Raw genomic sequence first — 19830 nt, forward strand, 5'->3', positions numbered from 1 at the left:
AGTCGTCGTTAAATATTCATCATGAGTGCAATTTGTCTCAGTTTTATGCCGCTTTAGCCCGGAGAATGTTCAGCATGTGTTGGAAGGTCAAATGACTCTTATTGACTCCTTTTGAAGGCAAACTTTCTGCTCATTCGTTTCCAACAAATGGAAGCCGGATCCTTATCTTACATATTTTCCCGTCCGATCGGTGTTTTGTTGTCGTTAGCGGTTCAAGCTGCTTTTGATCGACGATTGGTGGCTAGCCACTTTCTACCCGCATTCATTCATCTTCCGGGCCGCTTGATCCTCACTAGGTTCGCGGGGGGTGCTGGAGCCTATCCCAGCTGTCTTCGGGCAGTAGGCGGGGGACACCCTGAATCGGTTGCCAGCCAATCGCAGGGCACACAGAAACGAACAACCATTCGCACTCACACCTAGGGACAATTTAGAGTGTTCAATCAGCCTGTCACGCATGTTTTTGGAATGTGGGAGGAAACCGGAGCACCCGGGGAAAACCCACGCAGGCCCAGGGAGAACATGCAAACTCCACACAGGGAGGCTGGAGCTGGAATCGAACCCGGTACCTCTGCACTGTGAAGCCGACGTGCTAACCACTGGGCTACCGGGCCGCACCTCTACCCGCAAATGTCGCTGACTATTATGAGGAAATCGACCTTTTTAGCTCTTGACCTAACTGAAAGCGACGTGTTAAGATGCTCTCATTAATCTCACCTCCCACGCTGAAAGCTCTGAGCCCAGAAGTATTTTGTTGAAGGGGGGCTTGGGGGGGGGGGGGGGAAATAAAACAAATGTCTCCCGCAACGAAGCTGGCAAACTGCTGGCTGCCCCGTGACCGGAATTTGCTCCTCATCACTGCAATGTTGTCATGTCGTTTCTATGGAGACCACGTTGGTCCGTTTGGAGGAGGAGGGGGGGGGGAGTTTCACCTTCTCTGCGACTGCCCTTTACCTGACAGCCAAGATAAACGAGCAGGGGTCCAGGGAGGAAGTTAACACAAATATGCATCGCTGCCCAGTGGCCCGTGCTCATTGGCTCCCTCCTACAAGGCCTTATTTACCTTCATGTAGGCCGGCCGTGGGAGCGGAGATCGAAAGGGGGAGGTCCCTGGAATGGACATTTGTGTGTATGTGTGTGTGAGGGCGTGACACACGATTATTCGCCGTGCCGCCGTCAACAACCTTGAACTGTGCCGCGAGAAAGGAAAGGAAACGGAAGCGACGCTACTTGCTCTGCCCCCCTGTTGTGCGCGTGTCCCAGATGATGTCTTATGTCACCTTCAGCTAATGAAGGTGATGATGACGATGCGGGCGGTTGCCGCATACGTTCACCATCTGCTTCGTTCCACCGTGTTGGAGCTGTCCCCTGCAATGCTGCCGTGAGGAGTCCAATGTGTGATGGTGTTTAGGGGCGGGAAATGGCTGCCTGCTCCAAATGAGTCACAACTCACAATCAGTTGAAGCCAAAACTTCAGAGCCTAGCTCTGTCTGAGGCAATGTTACTGGGCAAAATGGGGCAGTGCCCTAGCAGGTCCACTAGATGGCACTGTGGTGAATGATGCTTTTCTTTCAGTTTTACATCGTTAATACGGAGATGTGATTGACTGGTTTGCACATCCGCCTCACAGTGCAGAGGTGCCGGGTTTGAATCCGGATCCTTTGTGGAGTTCGACATGTTCTCCCCGTTCCCGCGTGGCTTTTCTCCGGGTACTCCGGTTTCCTCCCACATTCCAAAAAGATACATGGCAGGTTAATGGAACACTTAAATTTGTCCTCAGGCTTGAGTGTGAGCGCCAGTGGTCTGCGATTGGCTGGCAACCAATTCAGGGTGTCCCCCGCCTACTGCCCAAGGACAGCTGGGACATGCTCCAGGATGCCCGCGACCCTCGTGAGGAGAAGCGGGTTGTAAAATGGATGGATGGATGAATAGAGATGTGACTCAATAGACAATTTCTGGCCATGACAAATAGAATTCACCAATGCTGAATCACTTGGAGGCCTCCATGTTGTCCTCTTCCATGTCTTCGATGTGCCTCGAAGGCTCTTCGGCACTGCCGCTACCTTTTTAATCGCAGCCTTGCTGAAAAGTCCACGGCAAATATCCTTGGCGCCAAGCGGGATCAATTCTTCCCCAGTTGCGAGTGATTCCTTAGCCTTAACAATATGATTAGCCACTAAACATAATGCTCGCAGTCTGCTCGCATTTGTTGTCGCGGTGGCAGTCAGTAATTGCTTCTGTCTTCTTTCTCACATTTTTTTTTTCTTTTCCCAAAAAACTCCAAAGGCTTATTTTTTTTTAATCCAGCGCTCTAGGTCTCCTCCACGTAGCGTCTTTGTCGCGCTTGCTAACTTGCCCTCCACATATAACACAAAGCAGATTGAGAGTCACCCGTTTCGATCAAACGCTATGTTAAATATGATTCCTGGTGTCTGTGAAAAGTTTTTGAGTTCATAAGTCACATGACAAATAATCATCGCCATGCGTTTAGCAGAGCCTGCGCTCTGACACATATTTGGGAGAAATATCATGATTTGTAACAGCACACAGTAACGTCTAGTCTTCCATCCATCCATTTTCTGAACCGCTTAATCCACACTAGGGTCGCGGGGGGTGCTGGAGCCTTTCCCAGCCGTCTTCGGGCAGTAGGCGGGGGACACCCTGGATCAGTTGCCAGCCAATCGCAGGGCACACAGAGACGAACAACCATCCACACCCACACTCACACCTAGGGACAATTTAGAGGGTCCAATCAGCCTGCCACGCATGTTTTTGGAATGTGGGAGGAAACCGGAGCACCCGGAGAAAACCCACGCAGGCCCGGGGAGAACATGCAAACTCCACACAGGGAGGCCGGAGCTGGAATCGAACCCGGTATCTCTGCACTGTGAAGCCGACGTGCTAACCACTGGACTACCGGGCCGCCCACGTCTAGTCTTGTTTTTGGATTTAATAATCATATTTTGAACATAATTGTAACATACCGGTACCATGTCCAATTCATCTTCAATAGTGTGTGCAGCTGCTGCGGCTGCTTTACGCTAGCTAGCAGGTGATTTGCGCTGAGACTGACAGACGCTTGACCCGTGCTGTTGAGTCGGGTGTAAAAGGCAAGGCGTTGGCGAAGGTCCAAGATCTTTAGAAATCATCAGATGACCTTTGAGATCAGCTCAAGTTGCGAGTACTCCGCGGGGGGTCACTTGCCTCTTTTCGACAAATCTTGACTTTTTTTTTTTTTTTCTTGCTGCCTCTCACTCGCTTGCTTTTTCTTTGCGTCTGCCGAGATGTTGCCGCGAGTTGGCAGCCTGTATCAGATCCGGAGGTAATTTACTGGCAGCGATAAGGAGGTGGTGCACACGGTCTTCCATTATGGTCCACTCTGTCGGGGCAATTGGAGGCCTCCAGAACGGAAGTGAAACTTGTGAATTTGGACGGCAGATAAAGAATGCTTACGTGCCAGGAAAACGGTTAAACTAATCCAGTCGAAGCGGACTTGATAGGAACAACAACAACAACAACAACAAAAATCATGCACATATTTCAGCCGCACTCTCTTTAGTAAACTGCCGTAGAGGGACTGCAAGAGTGTAAATTCATTTTTGGAGGTGTCCAAATGATTTGATTACAATACAATACAATACAATACATGCTGATTTCTATAGCGCTTTCACAACAGCGGCAGCTGTAACAAAGCGCTTTACAAAACAGTTAACATAAAGTAAAATAATAAACACAACACATAACATAAAACACGGACAATCATGCAGTTCTAACCACTTTTCCATCACACGCTTTGTTGTTTGAAGCAGTTTGAGATGAAAGAGGCGAGAATCAAAGTTTCCCTTTTCGGAGACGTCATGCTCAAAACGTGCACACGTCGGCTACAAGCTAAGTTTCAAAGTCAACAAGAAGCTGTAGCATCCATTGACGAAAAAAGAGATTGGTTCACTTCTCCTGTCCCATGTAAATCCGCTTCAATTCCAAGCGGCGACTCACGGTTCCAAATACGCAATGGCGCTCTTCGCCAACGCTCCTCTCTCCTCATCCTCAACTTCAGCGGCCATCCATCCAGCCGCACCAACGCCAACTGTCCAACAGCGCCGACATAGCCACTGAACAAATCGGGGTTGTGAAAAATGCTGCCCATTACTGGCGCAAAAAACACAAGCGCCCCAGGTATGTCCAGCACCGACAGTCAATGGCGCCGACATTCCTCCCAATCAAAATCTGTGCTGGTACAGGCGTGCTGCCGAGAAGGCGCAACCACCAAGTACAGATACTGCTCCTTTGACGAATGAATCGACAACTAAACGATTAAAAAAGTGTGTGATTTCTGCAGTCCCTCATGAAAACGGGCTGATTATCTTTGTGTTTGATCAGAATAAGGCATTTGCAAACATTGCTTTTACTCTGGAAACCAATCACAGGAACCAGCACCTCAATCGTTTTCAAAAAGGGTTGGCGAGGATGACATCAATCACTCAATCACAGTAGTCGTTTTTTTTTCCGCACTCAACAATACCGAACAACAATAGTTGGTTCATAAACAGTCATCAGGAAAACCAAAATGGTTTTGTCAGGCAGTGGAATGCAAAATAAAATGGTATCTGATTACTCCGCTAATGAGGGCACGGTGAGCGACTGGTTAGCGGGTCCGCCTCACAGTGCAGAGGTGCAAGGTTGGAATCCAATTTCGGCTATCCAGACATACGGCACCGGATCATACGGATATGGCAGGAAGGGGGAGGCTGTGAACTCTAAGCTGCCTTGCTTCAGGGTAACCTTCCCGCCCCCACCCACCGTTGCTTGTGTTTCAGCTGTTCTGTCCGGTCCCGCTTCTTCAGGCATCCCAGGGTCGCTTTTCCTTTGGGGTATCTTTGAGAAAGAGCCTTATTGCCGCGGGCTATAAGACATAAGAGAAGGAGCCTAAATCAAGACCCAGAGCGCCATGAATCATGTCAGCGGCGGCGCTAAAGAAGAGCGATGACACCATCTGTAGTAACATATGAATGGCGAACACAGCCACCGTGTTGTTGACACAAGCGCTTCCGCCGGCTGCCCAGCATGGAAACCGGTTCGGGTCAGAAATGAGCCGGGCGGAATTAGTTTGTGGAGTGCGGCATTCGTCACTCTGACGTTTTGGAAAATTGCGTTGGGGAATGTGGTTTTAGCTTTTATGGTGGATTTTGAAGTCTTTTGTCAACATATTCATAGGCGAGATGAGGCCGCCTGCTTTTTGTATTTTTTTTGTGGTAGTTTCTTTCGTCCTCAACAAGGTCATTGAAATATATGCTTTTGCATAAAAACAGATTAAACGACATAATCCGGCTGCTTGTTTAAGAGTGTGAGATCCATCTTTTCTGTAACACGGGACGTAAACAAGTTTGACACGTTTATTCATCGGTGTTGGAACAGAGGGCCGTCGGTGTATGTCGCTCAAGATAAAAAGCTCCATCGCCCTTCTCCCTTACAGTGGACATTTACCGTGGCCAGTGAACACGTCGTTCGTTTCCTACCGTCACTCAAACGCAGAATAAATGCTGAGCAGATGATGAGTTTAGATAGGAAAGCCCGGACAAGCCAATTAGCATGTTGTCTTGTCTCTCTGTGTGACAATAGAAATGCATGTTGATCAGAAATGATCAATTAAGACCACAAAAAATGAAAACAGTCATGTCGCGTTATCTTTCAAGAATCGCAGCTGTAGTCAAGTTCACCCAGATCAAATCTAGGTCAAGTTCGAGTCACAAAAATCCGAGTCCAAGTCCAGACCCCAGGTCAACAACAAAAACGCCAGCAGTCTTTTTTTGTGGGGTCTCTGCAAGTGTCGAGCAAAAATCGACGTGGAGCCAAGTGTCTGAAAGATACGGTCATGCTACAACAGTTTCATGGCACAGCTAAATTATTCTCCTTGAAGAAGGACTGGACTTGAACTGCAGATGCACAACTTCATGGCCAGCCCTCTGGCTTATTATCCACAAACGCACCACATAAATTTACCCGTCCGACTGATGGTGCACATTCCCGCCTGAGGGCTTGCCGTGGTACTTTTGAGGGTCTCTGTGTTTTTGACGTGCACAAAGAGCGCGGCGCATTGTTAAGTGGGCCCAAAATGACATATCTTATATAATAACATAGTAATAACATCTTTTGGTGAATATAAATCGATGTCGGGGCTCTTTACCTTTGCATTGCAATACGGTCGACTGCACAAATAAAGGGAGATACAGTGTGGGAGCATAAAGCCCATCAAAAGTGAATGGGGGTGGGGGTGGGGGCGGCGTGATCAGTCGGCTATAAAATTGACTTGGAACAAGTGCTTTTACATTGTCTCTGCCGTCATTGATTGTCAAGATTGGTAAGATAACCTGACACGAAAATGTTAAACGTTTCTGCCGTCATTTCTGAATACATTTCATTGCAAACCGCCACTCTTTTATGGTTTGCCCGTATTACGTCGCTGCAAGAGCAAATGAATTCTAAATATCCTGTCAAACTCAGCAAAGCGGTTAGTGATAAATTGCTTTGAGAAGGAACATGGAATCGACATAAAAATGTTATTTCATGATTAGTCTGTAGGAGAGGAAAAATCGTTTAGAATTAAATTTTTGGATCGTTATGAAAAAAAAAAATCGGGTCCTCAAGTCAATTTCGCACCAGCGTTATTGTTGATGTTACTATTTAGGGGTGGTCTGTGATGTACAATCTTTGCAACAACTAAAATGATGACAGAGTGATTATTAACATTTTTATTGGGTAGAATTGTGCTCTTGACGCTGACGTTTCAATTTCCTCTGACTTGACCTATAACCACTGTGGCTTACTGTAATTAAATTAAAAAGTTTTTTTCCCTCTTTCCCCGCAGCTAACTGATAAAAGCACCCGTATATATTTGAATGCTTGAACTTAAGATCATACAATTAACAACAGAAGTTGAGATTTGGGGACTCTTTTTACAAGCAGACCCACTTTAGCCTTTCAGTTGCCGAAATGCTGAGCGACGAGAAGACTCGGAAAGCAAACAAATATATACAAACACTTTCACAGAGGCTGCTTAGACTGTACTTTGGCCCCCTTGTCTCCTTTTGTTTACTAGTTGTGACTCTATGGTGTCTTCTCCGATGTATTCCAGCGCGTGCATCTGGAGAAAGAACAGATGTGGCTCCTCGTTTCCGCCAGCTGTGCTAAAATAATTAGCGCTGAGCAGATAAAAATCTACTCGCTTGCATGCTGCGGCTGTCAACCGTAAAACGGAATTTGATGTATGTACCGTATTTTCTGATTATAAAGCACACCTAAAGGCATTCAATTTTCTCAAAAGCTGACAGTGCGCTTTATAATCCGATGCGCCTTGTGTATGGAAACATATTCTGATTTCTTGGACGTAGCATTACCAACATTCTGTAGAGCGCTTTGTTACGGTTGCAACAGTATGAATAAAGCTGTATTGTGTTCCCTTGAGCATAGCTCCACCTAGTGGATGCATAACTCAACCGTAGCCATGACTGTAGCTTATATCCTATGCGCCTTATAATGTTATTTTTGAAACCTGTTTTACAAGAGGCCATTCATTGAAGGTGCGCCTTGTACTCCGAAGCGCCTTATACTGCGGAAAATACGGTAATCACACCTTGTATACTGACCAACCAGCATACATCTTTTTTCGTCCTTACTTTTGCATTTGGCGATAAACATTTCATGTTTTTTAACATTGGTTGGTTGAACAGAAGCCCCGTTTTCTGCAGCTACAATCTGTCTCTCCTCAGAAAATAACTTGCAGCACTTATGTCGCCAGCCTCTTACGGATGTGAAATCCAAGAATCCAGTCAACATCTCTGGATTAATTTTCATAATCACTGAATGCGCATGTCACCAAGCACCAATCTGCCTTTGCAAGTGTAAAGTGCTTACACTCAACAACTGGAAGCATTGCCATTACTTTGATTCTGTCAGGCAGAAAGATTACAAGATGATGACCAAGACAGTTTTGCTTGCAAAACAAGAATTGGAAAAAACCCCACCAAGATATAAATTTTTTTGAACCACTCTCTTATAGTCCCATTGGAACTTGAACATGTGAAATGAGTTCTTAACAAATGTCAACACGCAACTGAGGTAGTTCAGGAGAATTTTATGGATTTATATGTTGCAGAAACATTTGGACTTTTAAAAAAATTGAATTATGAATTTATAGACTATACCAATTTCTGTTAACACTTTGGAAAAGTGGTTGGCACATTGGCCTCGCATTTCCGAGGTTCGAACTTCAATTCTCAGCTTGGACCTGCCATGTGGAGTTGACATGGGTATTGCGCTAATCTCTTCCACCGTTCTTTTTTGTGGGCTGGCGTGGCTAACGTGGGTGCCCAGTGATGTACTTTGGCCCCCGGCACGTGTCCACCACTGACTTTGTTCACATCAGTGGTGGTCTGGCGCAATTGCGAGTTGCTTAGCTATTTATTCGTGATCGATACAGCGTGCAGTTGGCTAGCTAGCTTTGCCGTTACCGTGAAAATGCATCTTCCTTGGACGTCACAATTTACACACCAGCTTGGCGTCATTTTTTTGAAAATTCCCAAGCCAGGAGATTACACCTCGGACGAGCCTGCCGGCCATTGGCGGCTGAAAGGATCTCCTGATGCATGTTAGCTCGCCAACTAGCTGCTGGCTACCGCCTCTCGTAGCAGTGTGGAAAGCCCCGCAAAGACCCAATAGGAAATATTCCAGCATCAGAGGCCTCAGACGGATAGATTCTCCGGCACGTTCAGTAGAAGCACAGACCATTTTGAAGCTTCATTTTATTATCTTGCCAAATTTTTTTTCCATCAGTGGAATTTGACAGGGTTATTAACAACGCTTTTCTCTGTCGCGTGTCAATTTGTTTTCACTTTACAGGCCTGCCAACACAATGCGCACTCTCACGCAGTCGCTGCTGTCCGCCACAACGCATGCCCAGACTAACCGACATCACACAACAACAATTGGCACAGTACTTTTGATATATTTCATGCCTGCAAATTTTTTTTTGCTATGTGTCGTGACCGAAAGAACGAGATCCCGGATACAAGCGGCTGAAATGAGTTTTCTCCGCAGGGTGTCCGGGCTCTCCCTTAGAGATAAGGTGAGAAGCTCGGTCATCCGGGAGGGGCTCCGAGTCGAGCCGCTTCTCCTCCACATCGAGAGGAGCCAGATGAGGTGGCTTGGGCATCTGATTCGGATGCCTCCTGAACGCCTCCCCGGTGAGGTGTTCCGGTCATGTCCCACCGGGAGGAGACCCCGAGGAAGACCCAGGACACGCTGGAGAGACTATGTCACCCAGCTTGCCTGGGAACGCCTCGGGATCCCCCGGGGAGAGCTGGAAGAAGTAGCTAGGGAGAGGGAAGCTTGGGCATCCCTGCTAAAGCTGTTGCCCCGCGACCCGGCCCTGGATAAGCGGTAGATGATGGATGGATGGATGGATGGATGAAATTTTTTTTTTCTCAAATATTTTTACCGATAGTGGATTGCTGTATAGAACTATTAAAAATGGTATTACGATTTATAGAAGATATTGTATTTTCCAAATGGGTCTGGATTAGAGCATGTTTAGAGCAAAAATGTACAAAACGGCCAAGCGAATTTCTATTTACCTCAAAACTTCACACAGATTTTTTTTTTTGGGGGGGGGAATGCTATGCTCATGAACCAGTCAGACGGTGGCACACACACGTGGGGTAGAAGGTGCCTTCAAAACTTATTACACACTGTTTGTGCTTCATATTGTCTGTTTGTGCTTCATAAAACCAAAACAATTCCACTGTGCAAAAAAAAACAAAACAAAACAAAACAATTGCTCAATTGTTGACTTTCATTCTTTATTTGCGGCACTATTTGAGAGTCGTGTTTCTCAAGTCTCGTTGTTTATGTGTATTTGCAGAACTCCCCATGAATTCATAATCAGCCTCTCAATGTTTGCCTTTGCATTTCCGTGAGGCAGGTGTTGAAATTTGGATAAGCTTGGTCAATGATTGAAGATGGCAAAGATGTCTAAGCCTCTTACATTTCGTGCCAGAGGGGGTGGGGGGGGGGGGCGGGGGTGTTTTTCATCAGAATGACAGTTTGCATAATCTGCTCTGGATTGAGACCAAAAGTATGACTACATGGGATTCAGAAGGATATTTTTCTGCATCCTGAAATGAAAACTTACCAAAGGACGGACGGACGGACAACTCTGTCCTGCCTTGTAAAGAAAACGGCACCACTTCCAATGCTTTGGTGACCGACGTCATGAAATCACTGATTAGTCATTTATCGCCTGCCCTTCTCTTGCCACATCTGCTTAATCCTGGACATTATTGCCCTTATGGGACATTAAAATCTTTTAAAAATTCCCTCTGTCTGCGACCATCTGCTTTTATGAGGCCATTGTACCTCCGAGATAGCCAACTTTTCCATTTGTCCTTATTACCTTCCATAAAACTCCAGTATTTAAGAGGCGTTATAAAAGTTCCATTGCTATTTGACGACGTCTGATATCCGCTTGGCACTAACCACCTGCGTGATGCAGTAGTCCATTTGCAGCTCACCATTGCAAGCAAATTATCGGGATAATATAAAACTCCTTTTACTGCTTTATTTCTACTATACTAACGGATGTGCCACGGCTGAGGCGATTCGGGGAATCTATGCGCCACACCTTAACGTCGCTCCATATACAAGCGAATGCTTTGAACGTGTTGAGATGCACAGCGAGTCGATAAACAAGCAGGTGGCTTTGCCAAGGTAATCCTCCGTATGATTCAAGCGTACCCCTCCCGGAAGACCATTTCGAAGCATTGATGGGGAAGAGCAGCTATATTGTAAACTTGGATGAATATCTGGTGTTCCCATTTTAGCCCCGGCCAAATAAAATCCCCTTGGTTAATTTTAACACACGGTGCCATGTTAGGAGGGGGATGTGACGTCAAGCCCGTTGACTGGATACGCCAGACCGCTTGCCCGCAGATGTAAATCTAGAGCAGGGGTATCAAAGTCATTTTAGTCGCCGGCCAATTTGGAGTTGCTTCTTCCCTCAGAGGACCATTATGACAGTCAAACCACCAAATTAGTACTTGCACACGACAAATGAATAGCTTATTAGTTTTGAAATCAGTCCAAGTCTCATGGTTTGTTCGATTATTGTTCAAGTGAGTGTCAACAACATGACTGCAAATTCTCAACGTTATTTATTACACATGACAATTTGACATTTCGGTACAGATTTTAGCAATGTTGACACACGTGGTTTGCTTTTGCGGGCCAAATAAAATGATCTGGCGAGCCGGATTTGGCCTCCGAGCCTTAAGTTTGACACCTTTTGATCTAGTTTTTTTTTTGGGCCTGGTGGGGGCAAGTATGGCTGCGCGTATTAGCTGTCATGGCGTCACGATAAACAGATTCTGCGAGCAATTATAAGCTTGCTTTAATACAACCGGCGTTAGCAGAAAACGCGTTTGGATGCAGCTTTTCTTCATCTTCCTAACCGCTTGATCCTCACTAGGGTCGCGGGGGGTTCTGGAGCCTATCCCAGCTGTCTCCGGGCAGTAGGCGGGGGACACCCTGAATCGGTTGCCAGCCAATCGCAGGGCACACAGAAACGAACAACCATTCGCACTCACACTCACACTTAGGGACAATTTAGAGCGTCCAATCAGCCTGCCATGCATGTTTTTGGAATGTGGGAGGAAACCGGAGGACCCGGAGAAAACCCACGCAGGCCCGAGGAGAACATGCAAACTCCACACAGGGAGGCCGGAGCTGCAATCGAACCCGGTACCTCTGCACTGTGAAGCCGACGTGCTAACCACTGGACTACCGGGCCGCCCCTCAGCTTTTCTTGATTAACCATATTTATTTTACCTTCTGACCATAGTGCACGAAGCTAATGATCTAGTTGTGAAGATGAATTGGAGGAGATAACCAGGTGCTAAGCAACCCAGTTTAGCGTAAACGTACACGAGACACTTGTGTCATTCGTAAAATTTAACGAGCTCCAATTTGCTTTTACAGAACACTTCGATTCTAGTCGACAAGATTTTTTTTTAGAGATTCATATTCACGATTCACCGTGCAGACTGCAGATATCCTGGGGCTATGTTCCTTCTAAATATCGATTCTTGTGATCTCACGGTGCGCTGCTGCTGTAAAGACTTGACCATACACGGGGGGGGGGGGGGCAATGAACCTGCTTACCATGATGATGACTTCAAATGTCAACATGTTCAAAGCCCTCCATTAAAGAACAAAAGAGAAAAAAAAGGAGTTTCTTCACTCATCCACTATACCACGTATAGCCCCCTCTTTAGCGTGCGTATCTGTAATTGATCCATCCGAGCAAATATGAGTGAGCTCTGACAATTCACTCATTAGCGCAAATTACCTGCTGACCAACTCCCAGATCCTATTTATGCCCGCCGGTGCTTTATTGAAGCAACTCTGTCTGGAAAAATCCATGTTGATGCGCTAGCCAAAGCTAATATGACTTTGAGATTTAGGGCTTTTGTGTAATTGGGACAAACATGCTAGTCAGGGTGTTAGGCGATCAATCTTTGCCAGAGGACACAGCGAGTGTCGTCGTGTTAGCTGCGTCGTTAAGGTTCCCGGATCTTGACATGTGGCGAATTATGAGAATCGAACCTTTCTGAATAATGTCAATTGTGATCATCCTTGATTCTTAATTTCCTAATTTCTGCATGAATAATTTCGGCGAATCAACATGCAGGGAGGATGACTGGCGAGAGAACCTTTTAGTCTACAGAATATAAATTGACTTGCTGCAACTGTTGTTGGATAAGTTTGTTTACTGCACGAGTGATTTGTGCCTCTCTCCAGTTCCCCTTTAATAAGGATTCCCTCTTGGGAACAGCAAATGTGAGGGTTCTGCGCCCAGACTGACACGTCCTTCCTCACAGGCTGGAACAAACATGTCGACGGGGCTTTCGCTTGTTTTGCGCTTTTCGACCTTCAAGGTACTCGAGCACTTTACCACCATCTTACCATTCAACCTCTTGGTGACGCGGTATCAGGCCCCACTGGGGGGTGGGCGGTGGGGGGTTCATGTTCTTGCTCAAGGTCACTTTGACATGGTCACAAGGGCTCAGGATCGAATCCACAATCTTCAGGTTGGGCGCTGAACATGCTACCTCCTGAGCCCTTCTTCTTCTTCTTCTTCTTCAAAATAAAACCTCTCCTCTCACATGAACACTTTGAGACAGTAATCCATGCCTTTGTCACATCCCGGCTGGATTACTGCAATGCCCTGTACTTTGGAGTCAGCCAGTCCTCCATTAAGCGCCTTCAGCTGGTCCAGAATGCCGCTGCTCGCCTCTTGACTGGTACTCGTAAGAGGGAGCATATAACTCATACTCTGGCATCCCTTCACTGGCTCCCCATTCATTTTAGAGTTATTTTCGAGATCCTCCTCTTTGTTTTCAAATCTCTAAATCATCTCGCGCTTCGTGGTCCAGTCTTTGTTAGAAGTACCAAGAACTAAACTGAGGCTCAGAGGGGATCGAGCCTTTTCTGTTGCTGGTCCCTCTCTCTGGAATGACCTCCCACTGGACCTTCGGCAAGCCTCCTCGCTGCCCATCTTCAAAACCCTCCTCAAAAACTCACTTGTATTCTTTGGCGTTCGACTCAGCATGACTTAGATTTGCTCTTGATTTTACTGCTTGGTGCTTTCTACCGCCTTTAGTACCGATTTGTCTTACTGTTTATTGTGTATGGTAAATCGCTCCGTGTACAGCACTTTGTATGCAGCGATGGCTGTTTGAAAGTGCTCGAGAAATACTCTTGACTTGACTTAGATTTGTTCTTGATTTTACTGCTTGGTGCTTTCTACCGCCTTTATTACCGATTCGTCTTACTGTTTATTGTGTATGGTAAATCGCTCCATGTACAGCACTTTGTATGCAGCGATGGCTGTTTGAAAGTGCTCGAGAAATACTCTTGACTTGACTTGACTTAGATTTGTTCTTGATTTTACTGCTTGGTGCTTTCTACCGCCTTTATTACCGATTCGTCTTACTGTTTATTGTGTATGGTAAATCGCTCCATGTACAGCACTTTGTATGCAGCGATGGCTGTTTGAAAGTGCTCTAGAAATACTCTTGACTTGACTTGACTTAGATTTGTTCTTGATTTTACTGCTTGGTGCTTTCTACCGCCTTTATTACCGATTCGTCTTACTGTTTATTGTGAATGGTAAATCGCTCCATGTACAGCACTTTGTATGCAGCGATGGCTGTTTGAAAGTGCTCGAGAAATACTGTTGACTTGTTGACTTGACTTCTTTTTTTATGAATACAGTACTTTGGAAAAACCGGCCAAGCGCCAAAGCCGCAAAACTTGAAGCGGCAAGTGGCAAGGGATCACTTGTACTCTCAATTCAATATTGTTTGTGCAACTATGAAAGTTTCCAGTTCACTGAGCTTTTGGGTGAATGCGAGGAAGGACGTTTTTGGCAACAGACTGAAATCCTGTCTTCATGTGCGCCGCTACAGAAGAGTTCCACTCTGACGTCGTTGTACATTTCTGCGATTTTTGCGATTACCGAATGGACGACGAGTTGAAGCAATAATACGCAGATTGACTTACAGGAGATGGGACACATCAAACCTCTGGAGCTCACAGTAGTTCTCTTGTTTCGCTCCCAATCCCGTCTCCTCCCTCTGTTGCCGTGTTCTCCACGGTGACAAGCGGAAGGCAGGTATCACCTTTTCCGGTCTGCTAACCGCAGGCCTGCTTTGTTTCTCACTCAGCCAACCATGAAGAGTGCGCATTTTCTAACCGTTTCATCTCCGGAGTCACGGAACTCCTCTCTGCATTACATTTTGATGAAGCATCACGCAGAAGATTTTAAATTTAAAAAAAACAAAAAACAAGAGGTAGTCGACGGTTTAGAGACAGCAGACTGGTTCTCCATCAATATTTGGATGCCCAAAAGGGGACAAAAAGATTTAGCGGACTACAAACTGACAAACATTGCCTTTTATGTCTCAGACCCCGGAGCGCAGAGTCCATTTTGGAAGGCCAATAAGTCAAGTCGAGTCAAATTGAGCCGAATTGGAATGCCGGCCATCTTCTTTTGGGGCTATTTTGTCCAGGAGGCATCCTGACCAGATGCCCGAGCCACTTCACCTGTCTCCTCTCATCCAAAATACATCCATCCGACCCAGACATGATGACAGAATTTGAATTCTGCCACCCGTATTTCCTTTTAAATAAATTAGACACTTTGCTTCCTGTGCTTTATTTATTCATGTCGTCTTCTCTTGACCCCAACTGGCTTCAAATCACTCTCATACGTCCACGACTAACAACTCACCAGTCTCGCGGCGTGCGGATTTTTTCCCTCTGGCAATTTTGGTGCTCACCACAGCAAGAATGTTTTTGTATCCAAGCAGACTCGCACATCCAAACGTTTGCGTGTCAGGTTGTCGGCGGCGGTTTGTACGTTTCCCTCGACCTACTCGTTGTATTTTGTTTGGTGAGGGACCTTGGGGGGTGAACTGAAGACTTATTTGAAAGCAATTACGGCGTTGAGCTGCTTTCAAATAAGGATTAATGTAGCAACTGGACGCGTCAAGGTGTACATCGCGTAAGTGAGTGGTTTTCTATTCGAGCGCGATTGTAAAGAATAGCTTGAACAGCTTTAGAGGGCCAGTGAAAGGCATGTGCTGTTCACATTGCCAAGCCCTGCTTAGCTCCCCTGGGGTGTCACGGCAATTTGATTACATCATCGCGAATATGAATATTATGAATGAATGAATGACTTTTCATATCCATGTCCAAAGAGGGTCGGCACTGATGGCTTCATTAATGTCGTGAGACTTTTTTCCCCTCCCCGGCACATTCAAGTCAATATTATTTTTTGTGTGTGTTTACAGCTACACTCTGCGCGTGGTGGGAAACGGGATCAAGGCTCAAGCCGCCAACCCGGAGGTGAAAGTGAAAGGAGCCGACTCTGTCATCCATCAAATCATAGACAAACTGAAGCATATCAACCAGGTAGGCCTCGTCGCTTTACGGATTGAGACGCTTAGACGGGGAGTTTGCCGTTTCGACGCGCTGTGGCAGTGAACAAGTCGGCGTCAGCCGCCGCGGCTGTTGCATTGATAGCTTAGTCGTCATTGAGTGCTAGCAAAACGGTCACGTCACGTTTTCGTCATCGGAGAGAAACGTTGAGCTCGTTATCGTCTCGTTACTGTCATGAAAACAGGGGCGTTAACGAAATCATTTTGTCATCGTCATAGAGCCCATCAGCCCCCGAAGATGTTTGCATTATTACGTCTTCTTCTCGGAAGAGATGAATGCCGCGGCTTTTGCCTTACACAACAGTGAGGCTTTTCTAAGTAGGAGTCAGCTTTTTTCCCCTCAACACGATCCTAAAAATGGATGGATCTTCAAATCACCGTAGCATTACCTTCACGCATCTTGCTTTCATTTCCGACTCCTACTCCGTTTGTGTTGCAATGCTTCCATTAGGCCACTTAGCGGTGCTGTTTCCTTCGTTAGCTTCATGAACATCGACTGCGGCAATCTAATCTGTGTGCGGTTGCGCTGCCGGATGAGCATTTTCGCACGTTGGCATTTCCCAACGTGCCCCTCGCTTGAGTTGACAATCTGAGGGCCGGGTCATCTCTTTCGACCTCATTCTACCGTCTGCGGGTTGTCACAGCAGAGAAATCGATATCATTTCTCTGCTGGTTTAAAAAAAAAACGAGTTCCGGAAGGTGAATATTTCAGAACTAGAGCAGAAAAAATAATTTAGTGACTGTTTCTGCGGCACTGCGATCTCTTGTACTTTGTGTATTTCCGCATCCCACATAACTTAGACAGACTCTGGTTTCTCAGATAATGAGCTGCATCGCAAATAGTGTGCCCGAGTGTCACTTTTCCTCACAGCGAACATCCCGAACAAGATCCCCGCAATGAAAGCGCTGCAAATCAAAGACGTGGAATCTTTTCATATAATTCTCACTCTCTGAAGACCGAAGAAAAAGGACGCGTCGTGTGTAGAGTAAAAGGATTACTCTGAAAAATAACTTCAGACAGTATTTGTATTGACCTTTTTTTCTGAACAGATCATTACTGATCTTGTCAAGATTTGTGAGCAAAAAAAAAAAAAAAAACTCAACGCGGGTGTTCTCCTGGACTATTCTGTCAGATTATAGCGATTGTTGCCGGTGACGGTGCGGGTTCAGCAGAAGCAATTACCGATAGCTCGGCTATCCTTCTAAACCCTCGGACACAGAAGCATAAATTATTGAGAAGGTGGGGGTTGTTTTGACAACAAAAGGTCACTTCATCTTACCGTTTAGCCCGACTCCATTCCGAGTCACGTACGCTGACGCCTTCTGTGATGAACGTCGTGATTAGTTCAATTCGTAGAAAACGAAGAGCTTCCGTCGCAACTATGCCTTTCCCGATTTCATAATTTGCTTTCTTGAGTCGTACTACATTAAAAGAAGTCTGACGTCTGTTGAGAGGGAAAAAAAAACGTGGGTGCTATTCGTCAAAACAAAATATCAAAATTGTGTATTATGGGTTGTGTGCTTTGCTATTAGTACAATACAATACAATACATGCTGATTTATATAGCGCTTTCACAACAGCGGCAGCTGTAACAAAGCGCTTTACAAAACAGTTAACATAAAGTAAAATAATAAACAAAACACATAACATAAAACACGGACAGTCGTGCAGTCCTAACCACTTTTCCGTCACACGCTTTGTTGTTTGAAGCAGTTTGAGATGAAAGAGGAGAGAATCAAAATTTCCCTTTTCGGAGACGTCATGCTCAAAACGTGCACACGTCAGCTACAAGCTAAGTTTCAAAGTCAACAAGAAGCTGTAGCATCCATTGACGAAAAAAGAGATCGGTTCACTTCTCCTGTCCCATGTAAATCCGCTTCAATTCCAAGCGGCGACTCACGGTTCCAAATACGCATCGGCGCTCTTCGCCGACGCTCCTCTCTCCTCATCCTCAACTTCAGCGGCCATCCATCCAGCCGCACCAACGCCAACTGTCCAACAGCGCTGACATATCCGCTGAACAAATCGGGGTTGTGAAAAATGCTGCCCATTACTGGCGCAAAAAACACAAGCGCCCCAGGTCTGTCCCGCACTGACAGTCAATGGCGCCGACATTCCTCCCAATCAAAATCTGTGCTCGTACAAGCGTGCTGCAGAGATGGCGCAACCACCAAGCACAGATACTGCTCCTTTGACGAATGTCTTGGCCAAAAAGCGCTGAAAACAGTCCATATCAGGTCCACACAATGAAACAACAAACAACATGTGACAAAACAAAAGACAAAAACAGCAAAAAAGAACAAAAAAAGCAAGGCTCTTGAAGAGCACTTGCCGAAGGCTGCCTACTTGGGCGCCATCTTGGGGGGGGGGGGAAGGTTCATCGTCACAATAACTGCCCTTTGGTGAACCCGCGTAAGGACAGGCTTTCATGATCGCTCAAATTGCAAATAAAAAAAAAAACAGATTCATTGTGTCAACATCTTAAGAGCTCTTAAGCCTGATTGCGGTGCGATGTCAGGTGGCTTTCACCTGATTTACATTTTCTTTTTCCCCTCAGTGGAGAACGTCACCCCTGCGGACAATCCGACAACCCTACTTTCAAAACTTTTGTGATGTAATTAGACTTTCGCATGCTAATTGTCACAAATGTGTCAAAAGAGATAATTAAACAAATGGATTTTTTTTCCGTACTTTACACACATACTGTCACACTCAAGCGGTGGAGAATTTATGACTCAATTAGCCTCGGATATTTTTACATCGACATGGATTCGTTTTTGTCATAATAGGCTTTATATGCTCTGTTAACCCTGCAGACTAAACACACGCCCACTTTCTCAGAGCAGCCACTTTTATTTTTGCACTGGAGTCGGGGAGGCGTAAGCTTCTTTCACACACTGGCTCCCACAAACCTCAATGGGAGGTTTCCACTTGCTGCACCCCCCCGAGTTCGACGGTGGTGGTGCCTCCCACCTCGGTGTGATGACGAGAAGCTGCTGTCTCATAGGGGCGGCCCGAATGAATGACGCTGGTGTCAGGCTGTTTGGGACGAATTGAAAATCGGCACCAGTCTGCTTAGTCATCGAAACGGCCATTTACTGTTTTGCGGGTGGTGCGCGCAGCAAGCATTTTTTTTTTTTGGGACGACAGCCAGAAAAGGGTGCGGCAACCACATGGGGAGAGACGGGGTTTTAGTGAGAAAGGAATTTTACTTCCGAGTTTTGAAAAGTAACCATCAAAATAAGTCATATTTCAAAAGATATTTGATGGCCATTGTGCGATATCTATATATATATTGCGCGTTGTCCCGCACGCGGTCTGTCCTTCCGTCTGTCCCTTTTCAAAACGTACCTACTTCACCGCGCCGCTGCGCGCCGCCACTGCGCCGCTCAGGCAGTGGCTCACTACGATCGCGCGGGCATCTTAGCGAAAAAATGTTATCTACCCACAAGCATCGCAATGAAAATGTTAGTTATTTAGTAGAGCTAAACATCTCTTTATTTTCGCGATAAGCAATGAAGATGAACAAAAAGTTGAACCAAGCAGCAACACTTTTGTGGGCCGAAGACCCACCTTACCAGCCTTCCGCAGGAACTAGCTGATGAGCCGCCCAGAGGGCGGCGAACCAGCTAGTGTATGTATATATGGATAGAGAATCCTCCATTAAGGATCTCCAGTTGCTTCAAAATGCTGCTGTTTGCTTCTCGATTGGCCCCTGCACACCCGGCTACTGCCTCAGGTCTGCATGCCAGACACAATTGGAGGTACCGAAAACTAAAC

General features: G+C 46.1%; 2 protein-coding genes across 2 annotated transcripts in view; one reads left to right on the forward strand and one right to left on the reverse strand.

Annotated features, from left to right (window-relative positions):
- The window catches only part of rasa3 (RAS p21 protein activator 3), a 221221-nt gene that overhangs the window by 153613 nt on the left and 47778 nt on the right, over window positions 1–19830 (reverse strand). The gene's annotated exons all lie outside the window — the stretch shown is intronic.
- gpc5a (glypican 5a) overlaps window positions 1–19830 on the forward strand; it is an 82325-nt gene that overhangs the window by 26911 nt on the left and 35584 nt on the right. The window contains exon 7 of the mRNA XM_052062516.1: window positions 15903–16023. Coding sequence (XP_051918476.1) covers window positions 15903–16023 — 121 coding nt within the window. The remainder of the gene's footprint in view (window positions 1–15902; window positions 16024–19830) is intronic.

Source organism: Hippocampus zosterae, chromosome 4 (genome assembly GCF_025434085.1).
Source record: "Hippocampus zosterae strain Florida chromosome 4, ASM2543408v3, whole genome shotgun sequence".
Classification (NCBI taxonomy): Eukaryota; Metazoa; Chordata; class Actinopteri; order Syngnathiformes; family Syngnathidae; genus Hippocampus; species Hippocampus zosterae.